At 37.8% G+C, this 20611-nt stretch overlaps 2 protein-coding genes across 3 annotated transcripts in view; one reads left to right on the forward strand and one right to left on the reverse strand.

Moving 5' to 3' along the window:
* FBXL13 (F-box and leucine rich repeat protein 13) overlaps nt 1-20611 on the forward strand; it is a 226515-nt gene that overhangs the window by 194745 nt on the left and 11159 nt on the right. For both annotated transcript variants that reach the window (XM_019655131.1, XM_019655130.1), the window contains exon 19: nt 16873-17007. In XM_019655131.1, the coding sequence (XP_019510676.1) occupies nt 16873-17007 (135 nt within the window). The remainder of the gene's footprint in view (nt 1-16872; nt 17008-20611) is intronic.
* Nucleotides 14819-20611, reverse strand: part of FAM185A (family with sequence similarity 185 member A) — a 74711-nt gene continuing 68918 nt past the window's right edge. The window contains exon 9 of the mRNA XM_019655125.1: nt 14819-15117. Coding sequence (XP_019510670.1) covers nt 15109-15117 — 9 coding nt within the window. The 3' untranslated portion in view covers nt 14819-15108. The remainder of the gene's footprint in view (nt 15118-20611) is intronic.

Below are 20611 nucleotides of genomic sequence, written 5' to 3' on the forward strand. Positions count from 1 at the left end.
AACATTCTGAAAGGGAACCAATAACCTAGGAATGTGGAAACTGTTAAACACTTTGGAAGCTCCATATAAAGTGTCCTGAGTGTTCAAAACCCCTGCCACTTATGAAAATCTTGGCCTAAACTAGGAAAAAAAATTTTTTTAATAAAAAAGAAACTCTCTTACTGAGGTAAAATGATTGATCCCACAAGTGGAAAAATAACAGAAGTGATAGCTGAGAAGTCCACAGAGCATGGCAACTTGAAGTTGTCTTCTGTGAATTTGAAATGGACTTGACAAGAAGTTCTAGCATGACTAATAAGAGAGTGTTAAAATATTATATAAACTGGTGAGCTATGGAGGGTGCCAAGTCAAATGGTGCTCTGGACCTGAGCATAAAATTCTAGAGTTCTGGACCTGAGAGAATCATAGAGCTATCTAAACCAATTGCCTAATTTTACAGGTGAAGAAATTAAGGCCCAGAGGGCTTAAATGACTAGTCCAGTCCTGTACCCACTCAACAAACTAATCTAACTACAGTTCTATGGAAATGAAGAGTAGAAATGGAGAACTGCTGTTCTACATGGTTGATTGACAACATGCTAACTATATGATCAGATGGCTGAGTTTGGCGTAGCTTTAAATAATGTAGTTTAAAAAAAAATTGGTGTGTATTTGTTTCCAATAATCTAAAAGAGAAAATAATAAAGGGGGAATATGGGAGCATGGGAATAGAGAATTATTTATCAGTTGCACAAGATTCGATGTTCTATTCAAGTTCACCCAGAAATATTTCTCTCATCATCACCCTTTTTCTTGCTTTTGGAGAGAGAGAGAGTGTGTGTGTGTGTGTGTGTGTGTGTGTGTGTGTGTGTGTGTGTGTGTGTGTGTTTTGTGTTTTTTATCCACTTTTATCCCTTGCAAGGTTCCAAGGTTCATACTTCTGGACATGTGGTAATTTCTCCTCTGTGCCTCCTTCAGCCCAGTTATTAAGTCCCAAAAGAAATGAGACAACGCGGGGGGAGGAGAAAGTGACACATAAGTCAGTTCTGCAGTTCCTTATCTGGATATACAAAAGAGAGGGGAGGGGAGTAAAATAAGGTAATTAAATTGAGATGTTTAGATTATCCACAATTTATCAGGAATTCTGTTTCTTGTTACTTGTAAAAGGTACATAGGAGATTCTCTTTAAAGCAGAAGACATTGAAAACATATTCTACAGAATGATTTAATGAGAAAAATGAGGAAGTAAATATTTTTACCCTGGTTATATTTTGCAAGAGTCATGAGCATAATAAGAATAAAAAATTACCTCATTTTAGTGTTTTACTGGAAACCACAACACATACAGATTGAGTGTCTGGTGTCTCAGTATTGACTTTTTAGGGTATGGTTTTAATTACTTCAACTTTAGGTTTTTTCTGAGAACATTAGACATTCAGTGATCATGTTAAACTAAAATTATTGAGTGCTCTTGAAAGACACACATTTTGGAAAACATTTTTGATACAATCATAATTTAGCATTTTTTAAGAAACCTTTTCCTTGAGCACTTTATGAACTTAATTAAATAACAGACTGTCAAGTTTGGCAAAAGAATTGGCTTAATTGGGATATTACAATACAGATAAGCTGGAAGTTCTGTCTTAAGTTGTTTGGATAGAACCAATGGAATAAATCCAATTATATACTCTGGTTGCTTTCCATACTCCCTTAATCTGTATTTCTCATTCCCTTTTGTGGGAATGAAATATGCTATAATTCATTAATATAATATCCATACCTATGAATGTGCATCTTTTTTTTATTCAGGTTATTTGTGAATGAACCTTGCAGCTAAACAAAAAAATGTTTTGTATTATTTCAGTGTTGATAGGTTGAGGTTGTTAGTTAAGAAACGGTATTAGAGAGAGGAAAATCAAGTTTAGCTGTGACCCACAAGGACCTACCCATGTGTGTATGGAGTGGAAAATGTGCATATACTAGGTCAGACAATTAAGTTCACAAACTCATCCTAGAAAAAGTGCTACATATTTCATTGCTGAATATCACTACAGTCACCTTTCAAGTACTCCCTTTGGGAAGCTGTGAACCTATGCCAGTGCCTAGTCCACCCTTCAAAACAATTTGGATCTTTTTTTCTGGAATGGCCATCAGAGCTGTCGTCGTATTACCTGAATGCCATCAAAATGTCTTTCTTTCAATATTTCCTTTATCTTTGGGTAAAGAAAGAAGTCATTGGGGTCCAGATCAGGTGAGTAGGGAGGGTGTTCCAATACAGTTATTTGTTTACTGGCTAAAAAACTCCATCACAGACAGTGCTGTGTGAGCTGGTGCATTGTCGTGATGCAAGAGCCATGAATTGTTGGTGAAAAGTTCAGGTCGTCTAACTTTTCCATGCAGCCTTTTTAGCACTTCCAAATAGTAAACTTGATTAACTGTTTGTCTAGTTGGTACAAATTCATAATGAATAATCCCTCTGATATCAAAAAAAGGTTAGCAACATCTTTGCAACAAGTTCATGAACTTAATTGTCAGACCTATGTGTGTTTACATGTAAATATGTATATCAGTGTCTACCCATATGTAGTGTATGTGTGCAAATTAAATGTGTACAAGTTTTAGCATAGGTACATGTTTACATGTAAATATATGTAATGTCTACCTATATGTCTAGTACATGTGTTTAAATTAAATATACATACACATCTTAGTGTATGTTAGATTACACACATATGTCAATGTGTCTGTATATTCATTACACCCAATTTGTATATAAAGATATTATAAAATTATATATTTCTAGGCTAAGAACAAATATAAATTGTGGTCAATATTCAAGACAAATAATAAAAATTAGTCTCTTAAAGAATTATCTTTTTGTTTATACTTTAATTTTGAAAATTAAATATACATGTAAATGATCAGGCTCTTTTCTGATGGAAATGTATGGATTAGCTCTCTGATACCAAAAGCAATGATATAACATTGGGAATGTGAGCCTAGCTATCAAAAGTTCTAATTTTTATCCTGATTCTGCTCCTTACATAGGCAATTAATTTTAAGCAATTCACTTAGCATCAGAATGTATTGCTCCTGCAGTAGCTGTGACAGTGAGGCAGACAGGAGGTAGTACTCTAGAGCAAGGGGCAGGTTTTTTGTAAACTTTCTGTCAAGTTTTTCTACCAGGGCAAGAGAGTTTACATTTTAGGCTTTGTAGGCCATACGGGTTTTGTCACAACTATGGAATTTTGCTACTGTAGAGTAAAAACCAGCCATAGACAGTCTGTAAACAAATGAGAGTGGCTGTATTCCAATAAAACTTTATAAACAATAACATTTGAATTTCATATAATTTTCACATGACATAAAATATTATTCTTCTTTTGACTTTTTTCCAAACCATTTAAAAATGTAAAAATATATTTCACTTAGTTAAACACAGTCAGAAAACAGATAATTTCAATAGCCAAGCTGCTCCTAATGGTAAGGAAATAGTTTGGAATATGCTCTTGGAAGAAATAATTTACTAAGTTTTGCTCCAATGAATGAGCCAAAGAATTCTTTAGAAGCACCTAAATTGTAATTAACCAAATAAATGTATGTAAGAACACTTAAAAATTCTATAACACTACATAAATATTAATTGCTGTTATTCCTGAAAATAGTATAATAGAAACCAAGTAAAAAGAAAATGGATCATTGTTATTCACTGGGACTGCAATATTAAACATATTTTCCAACATCCTAGTTAATTTAGTATAACACTTAGAATATTGATATACCCACTTAGGCACTTAATTAATGCTATTTGCTTACGGAAACTTTCATGTGCCCTAAGCCCCAGCTAGGAGTGTTTTTCACCTTTATTCAGCCTGAGTCCATATCTACTTCTGTTACAATTTCACAACCATATGCATCATGCTAGTATGCCACAAATGCAGGCCTCTGTGTTTAAGCCCTCTCAACTCCCACCCATGTATGCATGAGACTGGTCAAATCTTCAAGGAAGAGAATCTCCAGGGCCAAAATTGGCAGGTGAAAGATTCTTTTTTGTATATTAATTTTTCATCCTGCAACTTTGCTATAATTGCTTATTAGTTCCACAAATTGGTGTTTTGCTTTTTTGTTGTTGTTTCTCTGGGATTTTCTACATAATGATCGTAACATCTGTAAGCAAAAGCAGTTTTATTTTTTTCTTCCGAATCTGTATACTTTTTATTTCTTTTTTTTGTTGTATTGCATTAGTTAGGACTTCGAATATGATGTTACATAGGGGTGGTGAGGGAGGACATCCTTGCCATGCTCCCTATCTTAGGGGAAAACACCTAGTTTCTCGCCATTAAATATAATATTAGCTGTAGGCATTTTTGTAAACATTCTTAATCAAGTTGAGGAAGTTCCCCTACATTCCCAGTTTGCTGAGAGTTTTTATCATGAATGGGTGTTGGATTTTGTCAAATGCAATTCTGTATCTATTGATATGATCATATATTTTTTTCTTAAGCCTATTGATATGATGGATTAGACTGATTGATTTTCAAATTTTGAAATGGTCTTGCATACTTGAAATAAATCCCACTTGGCTGTGGTGTATTATTCTTTTTATATATTGTTGGATTCGATTTGCTAATATTTTGCATCTATGTTCAGAGAGATAATGGTCTCTCATGGTAATTTTCCTTTCTTGGTGTCTACATGTGGTTTTGATATTAGGGTAATACTGGCCTCATAAAATGAGTTAGGAAGGGTTCCCTCTACCTCTATTTTCTGGAACAGATTGTAGCAAACTGGCATCTTTTCTCTCTTAAATGTTTGGTAGAATACACAAATGAAGCCATCTGGGCCTGGTGCTTTACATTTTAGGTTATTAACTGTTGATTTAATTTTTTAGTAGACCTATTTAGATGATTTATTTCTTCTTGTGTGAGTTTTGATAGATTGTTTCTTTCAACAAATTAGTCCACTTCATCTAGGTGATCATATTCATGGGCATAAACTTGCTTATAGTATTCCTTTATTACCCTTTTAATGTCTATGGGATCAGTGGTGATGACCCCCCTTTCATTTATGATATTAGTGTAGTAATTTGTATCTTCTCTTCTTTACTTTTTCCCTCTCAGCTAGCCTGGCTAGAAGATTATCAATTTTATTGATGTTTTCAAATAAACAGCTTGGGTTAGTTGATTTTCTCTATTGTTTTTCCTACTTTCAATTTCATTGATTTCTACTCTAGTTTTTGTTTATTTTTTTCTTTCTTTTGTTTTTTTTTCTTACTTTGGATTTAATGTGCTCTTCTTTTGCTAGTTTCCTAAGGAGGAAGCTTTAGTTATTGATTTTAGATTTTTCTTCTTTTATAATATATGCACTCAGTGTTCTAAATTTCCCTCTAAGCACTCTTGTCATTGCATCACATAAATTTTGATTTTTTATTGTCTGTTAAAAATATTTTTAAATTTTTCTTGAAACTTCTTTGACCCATGTGTTATTTAGAAGTGTTTTGTTTACTCTTTAAATATCTTAGGATTTTCTAGCTATCTTTGTTACAGCCTTCTAGTTTAATTCCATTGTGGTCTAGTTTAATTCCATTGTGTATGATTTCTAATCTTTTTGTTAAGGTGCTATTATACAGAAACCCTATTTGTGTGGTGGTAAGGTATGCGGGAGGGGACACATTCCTTAGTCATATGATTAGGTCTCAGTCTTTTAATGGACCTGTGCCTCAGGACTGTGATCTTTACAAATACTTCTTCACCCCTCTCCTCACCTCCTGCAACACTTAGGTAAGACAGGAAGATTTGACGGGGCTGGAGCTGGCTATTTCCCTTACCTCTTCTCGAACTATCAATAGTTCTCATAAAACCCATGTTGGTCAGGCTCTGGTAAAATAGTTTCCCTTGAGGACAGGTCTTCATAATGAGAAGCAGTTCTCTGGAGGTATTTCAAAGTGGTACTTTCTCCCTCCCTTTGCAGGAACCATGAGGGGATTTTTTCTTTGATATTTACCCTGAGAACTTGCTGGGCCTCCTGGAGGTAAAACTCACAAAAGTATAGGGACCCACCAAGAATTTTTTTCAAGCTAATCTACTCTCAGTCTCCAGCAGTTAGCCAATTACCTTTTAAATGTTCCTACTAAAACTGGCTTTGCCTGAAGGCTCCTGCTCCTAGTAAACCCTGATTCTCTGTTTTTGCCTGTCTCTCCAGTTTTTGGGGTGGTGGTTTGCTCTCTGAGCTCAGTTATCAGACAGATCAAAGAAAACTTGAGGATTTTCAGTTTTCTCAGCTTTTTTCTTATTTTGAAGATGGAAGTGATAAGTTCCAAACTCTCACTACAGACCCAAAACTGGAAGTCTAGAACATTACTTTTGTATCCATGGATGCTGGCTGAGTCAATAGCATCCAAAAGGGATGACAAATGTAAAGTAGTCTCTGAGTGGGCCTTCCAGGCCCAAGAACAGAGAGACAGGAACTGGAGGGCTCAGGACCCAAGAGCAGAGAGCAGGGCAGGTAGGCTGCCATTGTGGGTAAGCATTGCACTTTGGCTGTCATGAGCTTCTGCTCTTTGAGCTCTCTGTGCTGTACAGCATGGTGGGTTGACTGTGCTCATAGAGATGGGGCCTGTGGCTGACCCAAAGTTCAGGTGCTTTGGTCATATCCGTTCAAAAGATTTCTTAAGCTTCCTTAGTACAACACTAGGATATTATCTGAATTCATCAAGTTGGAAAAAACACAGATGATTAAGTTCAATTTAAGTGAGTAACTCCATGCCTCATTTAAGACAATATTCAAACTGTCTCATTCAGATAATTTAATTTTGTGAAAATGTGGCATCTTGCTAAGTGGTTAAACTGAAAACTTTTGGACTGAGCTTTCTATGTAGTAGAGCTAAGATAATGTGTGGCTTTTTTTTTTTGGAAACAGAAATCATTATAAAAGAATTTTTTTTAATGATGAGTCTAGGTCTAGTGGGATACGCAGGCTTATAAACAGAAAAATACAATACCATGTGGTGATTGTTAACTAACGTTAATTTAGCACCTGCTATGTGCCAGGCACTGTTCTGAGTATTTCCCATGTATTAATTACCTACAAGGTAATACCTTTAATTCCATTTTAAGAGAAGAAAACTGAGGTTCAAAGAGATTAAGAATCTTGTCTCAAGTCATGAAGCAAGCACATGAGCTAGGGTCTAATTCCAGAATGTCAATTCTAGCCATTATACTGTAATAAAGGAAGCTATAGAGTCAACTGAGGTACTTAATCCAGCCAGGAAAACCTTCTGTACTGGAAACTCACTTTATAAGAAATGTGGAAGTTAGATTAAAGGGCTGAGGGGAGAGAGGATAGTTATCTAGATTAAAAGTAGGAATATAAGTTAAGAGGTTTTTGTTATAGTCCATAGGAGAGACGATGTCAGCTTGAACATGGGCTGTAACAGTGAGGCTGGAGAGAAGGGAATCGACTGGAGAAATTTTAGGGTAGCAAAATGCATGAAATTTGATAGTTTGGACAGAGAAGAGGGTGAAGCCATGGTTAATGATGATCTCCACACTCCAACTGGGCTGCCTGAGAGTCTGTGGTACCCTCATTTTCAAGCCCTTTTCCATAGCCACGTCACATAACCAAGGCTACGAACTATCAAGTCCTATTCAACATTTATTGTTGCACTTTCTCTTCTTGTGAGTGATTTTGTCTGTGCTTCTTCTAAGCTCTCTTTTCCCCTCTACCCTTATGATAGAGTCTTTTAAGCATCCTGTCTCCAATTCTCTCTATCCATAAGCTTGTGGTGGCTGCACGCAGGCTAGGGGAGCTCTGTTGGAATTTGTTTTTACCCTACTTACACGTAATTTAAAGGTTGTAGTGTTCTCTGTCTCCTAGTAATGATGAATGTATGGGTCCTGTGTAGTATTATTTGTTCTCTCTGTGGATTTTATGGTTTTTGGAGAAGGGGAAGACTCATACCTAGATAATTGTCATCGTTCTTCAAACCCAAACATGGCCTACTCATATCTTTTATTCTGAAAAAAGTATCTCTAACAGATATGGATATCTGTTTCTTAAAGCTCTGCAACCAGAATGCAGTGGGTAGTATTTATAACTACATAAAAGAAATGAGGCGTCTTATGTCTTTTCTGTCTAGCTTGAGGTTTATATCCATCACAACCTGGTTTACTGATATCTTGCAAATAGTACCATTGATGAATTTTAGTTGTAGCCTTATAGGTTAATGTCATGTTCTCTGATCATAGAGGTATCTGACAACTTTTGTTTGTGCAGTATAAGCAGCAGTAGAGATGCTAGAACCTCCACTTCCCTCATTATTTTCTTAGGGTCTCCTGTTTTTTGAGACTTTCAATCTTGCCTTAAGTGCTTGGATACTTGAGATAACAACTTCTTTTTCTCCTTTAACCTTCAGTATGTTTTAATCCATTCCCTTAGGTTGCAAACTTTTGATTTCGCTTTCTATTTGATCTTTAGTTTAGAAACAGATTTACCTTGATTTGCAAATAGGAAGTAGAGAAGAGGCATCAAGGAATAAGTGACCAGGAAGGGTGGCCGTGGGAGACAAATCATGAACTACTTCATAGTTGGGAGAATAGCAGAGCAAGATCCATTGCTGTTCACTGGCTTTCAGCCTGACCCAGAATTGTTCAGTAAGTCAGGTGGTTCCATAGATGTGTGTCTGCTCCAGACTGAGTACAAATGGGAACTGAGGGTTCGGGGATCTCAGTCTTGTACCCTAGACTACCTGTGCTAGAGAACTGAAACCCTTCTAACTAGTGTTAGAGCATGTGCATGGATGCTCAGGTCAGAAATGTCTAGGAGTACCCACTTCATTCAGCAACAGTATATCTGAGTCCTCCTCCCCAAGAATGGCCTATGGCCAGCCTGTCCTGGACATTTCTCTCTAGAATAGAAGAAGAGTTGGATTTACAAGGACTGACAATTAAGTTTGTAAACTCATCCTAGAAAAAGTGCTACATACCTCATTGCTGAATATCATTATGGTCACCTTTGAAATACTCCCCTTGGGAAGCCATGCACCAATACCAGTGTCTAGTTCACCCTTCAAAGCAATTTTGGAACTCTTTTTCTGGAATGGCTATCAGAGCTGTCGTCATATTACCCTTGATGTCGTAAATGTCATCAAAATGTCTTCCTTTCAATATTTCCTTTATCTTTGGGTAAAGAAAGAAGTCATTGGGGGATCAGATCACGTGAGTAGGGAGGGTGTTCCAATACAGTTATTTGTTTGCTGGCTAAAAATTCCCTCACAGACAGTGCCATGTGAGCTGGTGTATTGTCATGATGCAAGAGCCATGAATTGTTGGCGAAAAGTTCAGGTCGTCTAACTTTTTCATGCAGCCTTTTTAGCATTTCCAAATAGTAAACTTGGTTAACTGTTTGTCCATTTGGTACAAATTCATAATGAATAATATGATATCAAAAAAATGTTAGCAACATCATTGCAACAAGTTCATGAACTTAATTGTCAGACTCATATGTCTTGCCCAACATTCATATTGGATTCATTCTTGCCTGAACAGCAAAAACGAAATTACTCTCCAGGGACTCTTTTTTGATCTGAAAACCCTTACTTTGAATCACCCAACTTTCTGACTAGTTATGTTTTTTATGCAAGATTCTCATCAATCATTCTCATGAGTTGATAGATTCCACCCCCCTAGTGCTTAACAAATTTGATTTTAGAGGCCTTTGATACATACCGACTTATAATACCAAAGATGGATTAGATGTGTTGACTCCATGTAGCAACAATTTTTTTTTAAACCAACATTGATTTCTATTTGGTTTTCAAGATTAAATCATTTAAGAATTGTCAAAGCATGAGATTTCAATAACTCCACCTCTTCTCCAGGGATAGTTATATTTATGGGTTCCATGGGAAGCAACAAATGTAGGATCTCTTTCCAAATGGCCTTAATTCTTGGCCTTTGGGGCAGCGGAAGCTCTGAAATCTTCTGTAGGGGGAAACGAGACATCCAGATGTCTGGACACTTTGTATCGCTTGGCAATACTGCTCAGGAAAATTCTTTACCTTACCCAATACTCCAGGTTACTATTAGGAAATAATTGACTAAACTGTCTGTGATGGAGATACCAGAAGGTCCCAGTTTCATAATAATTGTACAGGGTCTTGGGAGAGAGAATTAATGAATTCCTCTGGTAGAATTAAGAAGAGTGTGTATGATATCTTATGGAAAGAGCAACTCCCACAAAATCTGGAACGAGGAAAATCTTTGTTGCAGAAATCTGTTCTTCATGGCTAATCATTTCAAGAATGGTCTTCTAGAATTTATAATAGAACAACATACTCAAAGAGACCTAAGTTACCTGGAATCAACTGAGAGTCACAGGGCAACTCCTACCAAGATACCAGGCATTATTTTCTCTTCAAAGGCTGTCAGCAAAACAAATAAATTCAGTATTCTGTTGTTCCTCACACCAGTGTATTTCTAACTGTAGAGGTAATTCAATAGGATTAGCAATTTGCTAGACTTCAAAGGATGTGGGATTTGACAGCTTGTCATTTTCCCACAGTCTGTAAGGTTCCGAGGAACACTGGAGTCATGGGTACCATGTTTTCTTGGCTAATAAATAGCTGACCCTGAGAACGCCCCACGCCCATCCTGGCTGCTTTCCCACTCCTGCTGGGGAGAACCATTCTCGGACAACTGAATCACTCATGGACTGACTAAAGGAATGTGCACATCTGTTATGTTCATGTTCAACAGCCATACAGAAGAACTGTTAAGAGAATGTGTTAAAAGGAAGATAATCCTTTGGAGGCCTCTCCCAACCTTTAAGGAACATTGGTTTATCCTATGTAAGATGAAACTTGCCAAGAGTTAAGCAAAACCTGTCAGATTGTCTGAAGGCAAAAATAAAAAGCCAGGAACAATAAACCTCAGAATCCAACTTTCCTATAAGAGTATGGGTTTATGATTCTTTTGCTCCTTAAACCTAAGTGGCCACTGTTTTTTTATCTTTTGCAATGTACCTGGACTTTGCTCATCGCGCCTTCCGAGTTGCTGTGGTATGTCTCCCAGGAGCTGTGAGTTCTCCATGTATGACTTCTAATAACCCTCTTTTTCAACTTCCAGTTAAATTTTGTGCATGACTTTTACTCATCCCAAAGCCTTGAGCATGTTGAAGGTGGTAAGGTGGTGGTCTAAGGTTTTACACAGCAGGTGGGATTGTTCCAGTGTCTCTCTGTCTGCACTGCTGACAAAAGCCAGCATTTGTACAGGGTGTTATGTCGGCCAAGTGTTTTTGGAGTATTTTCTTTCCAACTTCCAATAAGCTTGTGAGATAAAGAGGCAGTTGTTTTCACTTTCCTCTTTAGATGAGGAAACTTGTGGTTGAGTAACTTGCTCAGGGTCACAGACACAAGTTCAGATTCCAGGCCCTTTGCTTTTCTGCTAGACCGGTAGCCTCCCTTGATTATAGCATGTCTCTTTCCATATGCCCCCAATTGGGAGAGCAAAGCAGCACCAATGGTTCAGGAACTCGTTATTTCCTAGACATCCTTAAATGGAAGAGGTCATAGAGGACGATGTGACTTTGTCCTTAGTGTAAAGGTTCTGAGTTGCCACTATCTTGGCAAAGAATGAAAAAGAGAACAGGGGTGGATGGCTGTGCATATAGAAACCTGTCAACTCTTTCAGGCTGGTTAATATGGCCTAAGTCATTTCCAGGCACTTCTTGTTCCGCAGAGGCTCTTAAGGAGTCCTAGGTTATTGGGCCACTGGACAGCCAGTTGGCTTTTGTTGTTGTTGTTTTTTTTCATTTTGTTGTTGTTGTTGTTGTGTTTGCTTACCTTAGAAAAATGGAAAAAGTGTGGTTATGCTACAGGCCACAGAAAAATACCTAATTGACCTTTGGGTAGTCCAACCCTGGCAAGTTTTTATTTTAGAGATAAATTCTAAAGCCTGAAACAGTTCTGGATTTTTTTTCCCAACAAATCCTAATTACAAATTAATCAAAGATATTTTGTTGTGTTTTTTTTTCCTGGTGTTCTTTTCAATATACATTCCCTTTCACTGCTTACCCTTTCTGTTCTTTAATTTCCCCACATTTGATATCTTTATATTACATGTATGCACTTGTCACATTTTACATTATAAAAGCTATCCGCTGTTTTTATCAAACACCCCGGGGTCTGTGCAGCCATTAAGTCATCCAGGTTTACTGACAACCAAAGGTGTACTGTTGTGTAGGTATCTCCAGAGAAAACATTTATTTTGGCAAATGAATAAGACATTCTGTTTCAGTATGGCAAGAAAATATTAGAACATCTACCTAAGATTCCTTTTTATTCTTGTATATCTTATTTCTGTTTTTATATGTGTGGATAAAAAAGGGGTTCTGTAATAAATCTGACCAAAAGTAAGCTCACAGGGTGATCTGATCGCAGGTTCCTAACTGGGCAGGTCATGGTGGGTAGTCACACCCCAGGCCTGTAACTTCTTCAGTGCGAGGCTTGAAGCCAGCCCTGCCCGTTGTTCTTGTGCATCTAGGTTAACATGCTTTTGAAATACCAGAAGTAATCCTTCTTCCAGACCCCTGGACGGCATGGCCACTCTCAGGGGAGCACATAATCTTGTTGTCTATCCTCTATCTTTGCTTTCTCCCATCTTCATATAATCTTCCTTACATTCCCTCCTTAATTCCACATGTATAAAAGAAACTGCAAAACTCATTCTCTGGAACATTTGAGATCTTGCTTCCTGGCATGTCATCAGTTTGGCTCAAAAAAATTCTCTACAGATTTGGGCGTTTCTTACGTCAGCATGTGCTTTACAAGACATACTATATATTTAAAGAATTGTATGTCTATATATTTTACAAGTACATTAATATACATTTATTGAAAGTATATGCTCAAAATATTTTACTATGGTGTGCATGATTTTAAAATGTTGGCAATCATAGCCATAGAGAAGCAGTGAATACAAATAATAATAACTGACTGCTTACTATGTGCCAGGTACTGTTCAATTGCTTTATTCATATTAACTCACTTAATCCTCCCAACAACTCGACAAAGTGGGTACCACATTAAGGTACCATATTATTCCCATGTTGCAGATGAGATCATTGTGGAATCGAGAGGTTGGGTAATTCATCCAGAAACCAGTGGGCTCCAGACTCTGCTCTTAGCCGTCCTTGTGCACAGCCTCCGGCAGTTACTGAACAGAGAGTGAGGCAGGACTGGGCTTGGGGTTCTGAGAGTGACCTATGGGAGCTCACTCTCCTCACCTCTGTGCTAAGAGGCATTTCTCAGTCCCTTTGGACACTCTCCCAAATTGAACCTCTTCTTCATATCAGATGTTGGGGCCACAGAGATAAATTAGGCATGGATTCTCCCCTCAAGAAACAGTCAATGCAGGAGATAAGAAAATTACATAAATAGCTATAGTACAAGTAGAAAGTGAGAAAGACCAAAAAAAAAAATTTAAAAGCAGTAGGAATTTGGAAGAAGCATTTTTTTCCAGAGGGAGAGATTGGGGACAACTGCATGGAGTAAGCCATATTTGATCTGGCTTGAAGCTCAAGTTTCTCCCCCAAATCACCATATAATTTGGTAACAAACTTAGTCATGAAAGTATCTTTGGAAATGCTTGTTTGGGGCCTTGGCCTTGACTCCTTTCCCTTTCAGAGTCCTCTCCATATTTAAAAGCAATACGATCTTCTAAGTTTGGGCCTTAGGTAAGCTTTGTTCAGCCTGGTTTTCCAGCAAGGAGAGGAGTGACACATCTCACCAAGAGGGAGGCCTCGGGCTTTGCAGAGTTTGGTTTTGGTGGCAAGGCCCAGCTCTCCCAGCTCGGTGTGTCCAGGACACAGCCACTGCCGCCTGTTCTGATGCCCACTGGGAACAAGGCTATCATTAGTGGAGTGGAGCTCTACACCGCATGGGGATATATGAGGCCCCAGAAACTGTAGTTTTGAATTCAGTTTATTGCTTAAAATTTTGGAAGTTGTATTTCAGCCTTTGAGGCAGCCAAAAACAGTCTTCATTATAGAAAATGGTTCTTGACAGTACAAGATTTTTCCAGAATTATCAATAGGAAAAAGAAATCCCCAAACTTTGTACTGTAGTAGAATTAATCAGAACCTATGAGGCAAATATGATGGTGTCTTGAATATGGACCATGAGGTGAGCTTCTTTAAGGCTGGGAGCTGCCGCCTGTCAAGATGATTTAAATCAGGATTTTGGCAGAAGCACATTACTGTGACAGTCAGTAACTGTGAGTGAAGCGCAGTCTCCTCACATGCCCAGCTTAAGGATGCAGTCATTAAGCCCCCACACTGACTCAGCTCAAAAAACACGGAGAATTTTTTTTTTTATTGTTAGTTTCAGGCGTACAGAACAATGCAAGTTATCCTTTTCACCCTTCGCACGAAAACAACCCCCCTCCCCCATCTACTGCCCTCCGACCCCCGATATCATGCTTGTCTATTACAATTCCATTGAATCCGTTCCCACTCTCTACTCCACGTCCCATGACTATATGTATATATAATTATAGTTGACATACATTATTATTCAACATCAGCTTCAGAAATACAGTATGGTTTTCAGGCCTCTACACTGACTATGAAGTGGTCTCCCTAACAAGACAAGAGTCCATCTGGCCCCCTAAAAAATATTTACAACATTATTGATTACATTCCCCCAGACTGTCTTGTCTATCCCTGAGGCCATATTGCAGTTACCAATTTGTATTGTCTCATCCCTTCCCCTTCTCCTTCATCCCCACCCCCTCCCAATCAACAACCCTGTTTTTCCTCTGTGTCTCTGAGACTATTTCTGTTTACATTTCTCATTTATTCAGTTTTTTAGAATCCACGTATAAGTGAGATCAAAGAGGGAATTTTTAACTAAGCGATTTGGAAGTTTCCTTCAAGATTGTTAATCCACAGCAAAATTGGTTGATAGGTGGGATGGCAGCCAAACTTGTTCGTTTTTGTTTTTTTTTCTTCATCTTCATTATAAAAGATTTTGACTTGGAAGAAGCTTAGTCTACCATTTTCCAAGAAAATAAAATCAATAGCATTGATATATGTACAATGCTTCTGTAGCACTGGAGCCAGAAAAATATAAAATCATCTTATCTGTAGGGGAGAAATGGAATTTCATGAGTGATTATGTTGAGACACGCCTGCAGACTTAAGTACTTAATATGACTTGCATGTCTCTAAAGGAAAATGTGAATTTTGAGAGATGAAAAGTTCTGACTTATGTCTCCGCTCTGCACTGATTTATGCCAAGCATAAAGCCTTGGACCAATCTTTTTGCCTCAGGTTTTCCATGGATGACAATGCTACCATGAATGTAACATAGGCCTTCTAATCACTTTTATGTTATTGTTTAATTTAAACCTCTGAGAAAAGTTCAACTTCAAAGAATATTAGAGGTTTAAAAAGAAGCTTAAAGCAGAACTGATCCATGCAGTCCAAGACACTGACAAATGTTACTGAAGAGGATTTTCAGACACTTAAACCATTTAATTTCCCTTTAAAGCTTGTTTCCTCTTTTAATAAATTATTCCTATAGTTTAAATATTCCTTCTTGCTTTAAATTTTCTCTGGTTCGTTGAACTCTATCCATTCTCTAAGTAGAAAACAATGTTGTCCCACTCCTTGCAAAATAAGAATTCCTGTATTATTTTTAAAAAGTCTTTATATCTTTGAAGACACTTATAAAGGATTAACGAGGTAGTATTTATTGAGAACCTACTATATCTAAATTTGATACTTATGAAAGGGGTATTGAAAACTAGCAGGGTTCCAAATGGTACCTCTGAGAGACTCATTGCATTCTCATTGAAAAACCTGTTGAATCTCTGAGCTGAGATTCAAGGCCACTAATTCCAATCCTTCAAAGCTAGATTCCCCTCTGCACCACACCATGTGGGTCCTCTATGCTTGATTTTCTCCAGTGAGAGGGACCTCACTATTTTCTAACAAGCTGCCCCTTCCAATTAAAAAAAATCATTAAATTTATTGGCATGACATTGGTTAATAAAAATATATAGGTGTCAAGTGTACAAATCTATATAATACATCTATATATTGTACTGTGTTCACCACCCAAATCAAATCTTCTGTCACCATATATTTGATCCCCTTCCCCTTTCCCTCTGATAACTACCATACTATTGTCTGTATCTATCAGATTTGTCTTGTTTGTTTGTTGCTTTCAGTGTTATATCCCACATATGAGTGAAATCATATGTTTCTCTGACTTATTTCGCTTAGCATGATATTCTCTGACTTATTTCGATTAGCATGATATTCTCAAGACCCATCCTTGTTGTCGCAAATAGTAGTATTTCATCTTTTCTTATGGCTGAGTAGTATTCCATTGTGTATATGTACCACATCTTTCTCCAGTCATCTATTGAAGGACACTTCGTTGTTTTCCTGTTTTGGACACCATGAATAATGCTGCAACGAACATAGACTGTGCTCTTTCCATTATATTATGTTACCAACCCCAGAGTGTTTGTCATCTAATTCTCATCTCCAGATTTCTTTTCCTCCATTCATATGTTGAATACAACTGTTGACCATACAGGTAAAATTTCATTAGTGCTAACTTTAGGAAAATTAAATTCTGTTATCAGAATATTACTAAGCTGTTAAAACTAGTTTGTGTGAATATCTTTTGTTATAAAGAATTTTACAACAAATGGGTGTAATGGCTTTTTTTTTTTGGCAACAAGATGTAACACATCTATATATCAGGGACTGAAATGCATACTAAGTATACATTTGTGGGTAACATGGCTCCAGATGTATATAACATTTGAATAAAGACTAAGGAAAAGAAAAGAAAAAACTCTTTGACTTTGGAATGTCTTGCAGGCCTTCTGCAAAGGCTCACTGATCTTGGAATACTTGGATGTCTCTTACTGCCCCCAGCTATCAGATGAAATTATTAAAGCAGTGGCCATTTATTGCATTAACCTCACATATCTCAGCATTGCCGGCTGTCCAAAGGTATGTGTAGAAATCAGAGCTCAGACATGTCAGATTGAAGCAGTGCCAGTGAGCTCAGGCGGGGTAGCAGTCAGGGGTTGGAATCATAGAAATTGTTTTCTTTGCTATGTTTGGTATTCATTAGATGTTTTTTCTTTCTCCAAATTGGAATTTTCAAAAAGTTAAAAAGACTCCACACACAAGTATAAAAATGTATCAAAGATTTATTTAATTTATTAATGAGAGAACCAGCAAAATGGTAAAGTCAGTTCACAGAATATTTGATTGAACTGAGTATTTATAGGAACTGAAGAAAGAATGTTGGAATATGATTATTGGGTTAGATCTAAAATTGGTTAATGACCTATCAGGTGTTAAATCCATAACCTTGGTGTTATAGTTTCTACCAGAAATAATTTGCAGCTCTCCTGGAAAAAACTATAAGAAGCTATAACATGTAACTTCACTGAGTTTGGACCCTAATAGTAAATAGTATGTCAAACAAAGGTGTAATTCCATATACAATTTCTGTTAATGTTCCAGTGTAACACTGAAAGGACATACAATCATCTCTTGTCTTATTTTCAAGTGGGTGCCAATTTTTCTTGACATTTGTTAATAAAAGAAATATGTACTCATTGTAAACTTTTTGGACTCCATATCAAAGCATAAAGGAGAGTAAAAATCCATTGTCATACTGCTATCCAGACATAACCATTGTTGGCATTTTATACTTATTCTTCTAGAATTTTTTTCTATGTACAAAGAGATTAGAAATAGTTATAGAAAGTTTGTGTTTTTGTCTTGTTTTCTTTTTAAGAATAGGATATTTTCCAAAATACACTGTAATCTAGTGTCTTTTTTTCTTAATATGCTAAGGATATATCTCTATGTCAAGAAACAGAGATTTCTGGTTCTGGATTAATATGGCAGATTGACTATACACATATATTTTTTTTCCCTCTTGAAATACTACTAAACCTGCAAAATAAGGGTGGGGCCCACGCTGATAGGGAAAACAGGAAAGGAGATAAGAACAAGAAAATTTGGAAACTTGGAAATAGATGGACTAGTTTAGCAGACCAGAGACAGCTTTGAATCCTAAGCCAACAGTAGAGAAAGCTGGAAAAAATATTGATTTACACCATAGTCTTCAAACATGGCAGAACCATGTGCCTCTGGAGCTGGGTTAAGAGGGAGGCTAAAATAAGGAAGATGCGTTAAAAGTTCCTGAGGAATAAATAGATTCCTATATCTCCCCTACTCCACACATCTGGACAACTGCCCCTGCCCTCCCTCAACAGAAAATGGGAGATTTATTTCCTAGAGCAAGGTTGCTCAACCTTGGCATTGTCGATATTTTGGATGAGATCATCCTCTGTAGTGGGTGGTGGTTCTGCGCACTGCAGGATGTGTGACAGCATATTGCCCTCTATCCACCATGTCAGTAGCTCCCAGCCCCTCATACCTCCAGTCATGACAATAAAAAATGTCTCCAGATAATGCTACTTGTCCTCGGGGGAGCAAAATCATTTTACTATCTGCTCTGTAGATAGTAAAACAGAGGGTTGCTGGGCTGGGAGATACCCTGTATAATGCAGAGCTTGGGTACAAAAGTGAAAACAGGAATTAAGTGAGTAAATGCTGAATGCAGAGACACTCAAGCACTTCTCCAATACAGCATCCAGAGTTTGGCTGCCAGAATTTTCCCTCTAGGCAGGAGATCAGAAGCTTCTTTTCTGGGGATTCTGACTAGACCAAGATGAAAGACTAAAGAATACTGACATTTGGGGTTTTCCCAACAAATAACCCACCTAGAGCACTGAGCTTAAAATAGACAAGGCCCACATCATGCCCGCAGACCTTCTAATCAGTTTGTAGCCCTCCACTATTCATCATGAACAGTCAATTAACAGACATAAGAAAAAATCTCTAATGTGGAAGATAAAGACCACAACAAATTGACAGGAAAACCTTGGTGGAAGTAAAATATGCAGAGGAAAGAAAACTAAAAAATCTTTTGAAAAAATCCTCAGAAATTGCAAGATTAACAACCCTGTTCTCTTCTGTCATATACACCGATGGGATTCTCTTTACTAAAGCGTCACCCAGACTCTCAAGATGCCCTGCATTCTCGCTAGTTTAAAATTTGAACTTCTCAGTTGTTTAGTTTGCGTGGTGAGTAGATTAAGAGTTTGATGCTAGAACCTCCTAATTCCCCTCCATAGTTAAGGAGGAAGAGGCAGTGGGGGAAAAAATGGGGTAAATTATGATGAAATTAATCTAGAAAGTTCCAGCAAAATTCTTTTTGTTCAATAATGTACTTGTTCAGAACTAGGGAAACCAGATGTCTTTCTGGTCAGCGTCATCTGATTCTGTAAGTGTGTGGGGTCCAGGACCTCAGCACACTAACGGCACTGACCATGGACCCTCTGCAGCCTGAGCAGCCACAGCTCACAGGGTTTTTGCTGTCATTGCGCATGGACATGTGGACACACGGCCAGCGCGTGGCTCCCTGGGAACAGCGCTGGCTGTAAAAGCAGGCCTGCATGGAGACTGGGCTTTTTAGTGTGCTGCTAATTAGGGAAGAAAGTAGGAGAATGAGTAAAGAAAAGACCCCAGTGAGGACAGGAATTGAGGCAAAGGATCCTTTTTTCACTGTTTTGTTTTTGCTAAGGAGAAACTAAAGGAATTCCTTCTATAAACTGTACAGTGGACACTGTCCTGCAGCCTAGAAACAAAGGAGGATGTCACACAAGTAAGATATTATGAAACGAATCACTCTACATCAAAGATGTAGGGTGATAAAAGGAAGGGGAGTAGATTATTTCAGAATCTCAATGTAAGAGAGAAGGGTTTTAGCTTTACCATCTATGCAGGTCAAATGAGTATCCTGATTCAGAAGACGTGGTGACTATAATTTGGACCAATCTGAACACTCCCTGCCCAGAAACCGTAAGGCTGTGGTCCTAATATATACCATCTATCAATACATTGCTTCTGATGAGCCATAAAACACATTAGTATCTGGCTCACCATTTTAGACTAGGTTTCCCAAAAGTCCCTGGGTCAACCTTGAAGGGTCACCTTATCCATCTCCTGGAAGGCCAGCTCTTCCTTGCAACAGGCTTACCTCCCTGTCAGTGAGTAGCACTGTGACCTCGTCCTACCCAGCACTAAAATGTGAATGACATAATCTCTGGTCACCAGGACTGAGATTAGGATCCTGTGTCTGGGAGTGAAGAATGTGGCCAGTCGTCGCCACCTCTAGCTTCCAGCCCCTTTAAGTCCCAACATCACCTCCGTCATTGAATATCTTGAGCTTCTGATCTACAGAAAATGTCAGGCTCCTTTTCAGGTCCCCAGGATCAATCAAATATAGCACTCTGAGCTCCACCCGTCCTCCACCTCATTTTCTTTCCTTTTTTTTTCTATAACTCAGGGCTTTTTGTTTTATTTTGCTTTCAATGACATCAGATCCTCAGAGACCAACATAGCATGGCAGGGATGTCTGAAGGCATTTTTGTGAAAATCAGTTGCAATGTTAAACCTTGGTCCTCTGCATGTTCTGGAAACAGGGCATGCTTAGACAATGACATCTATTTTTCCAAACTTAAAAAGTGTA

This window comes from Hipposideros armiger, unplaced genomic scaffold (genome assembly GCF_001890085.2).
Source record: "Hipposideros armiger isolate ML-2016 unplaced genomic scaffold, ASM189008v1 scaffold_236, whole genome shotgun sequence".
NCBI classification, from domain to species: domain Eukaryota; kingdom Metazoa; phylum Chordata; class Mammalia; order Chiroptera; family Hipposideridae; genus Hipposideros; species Hipposideros armiger.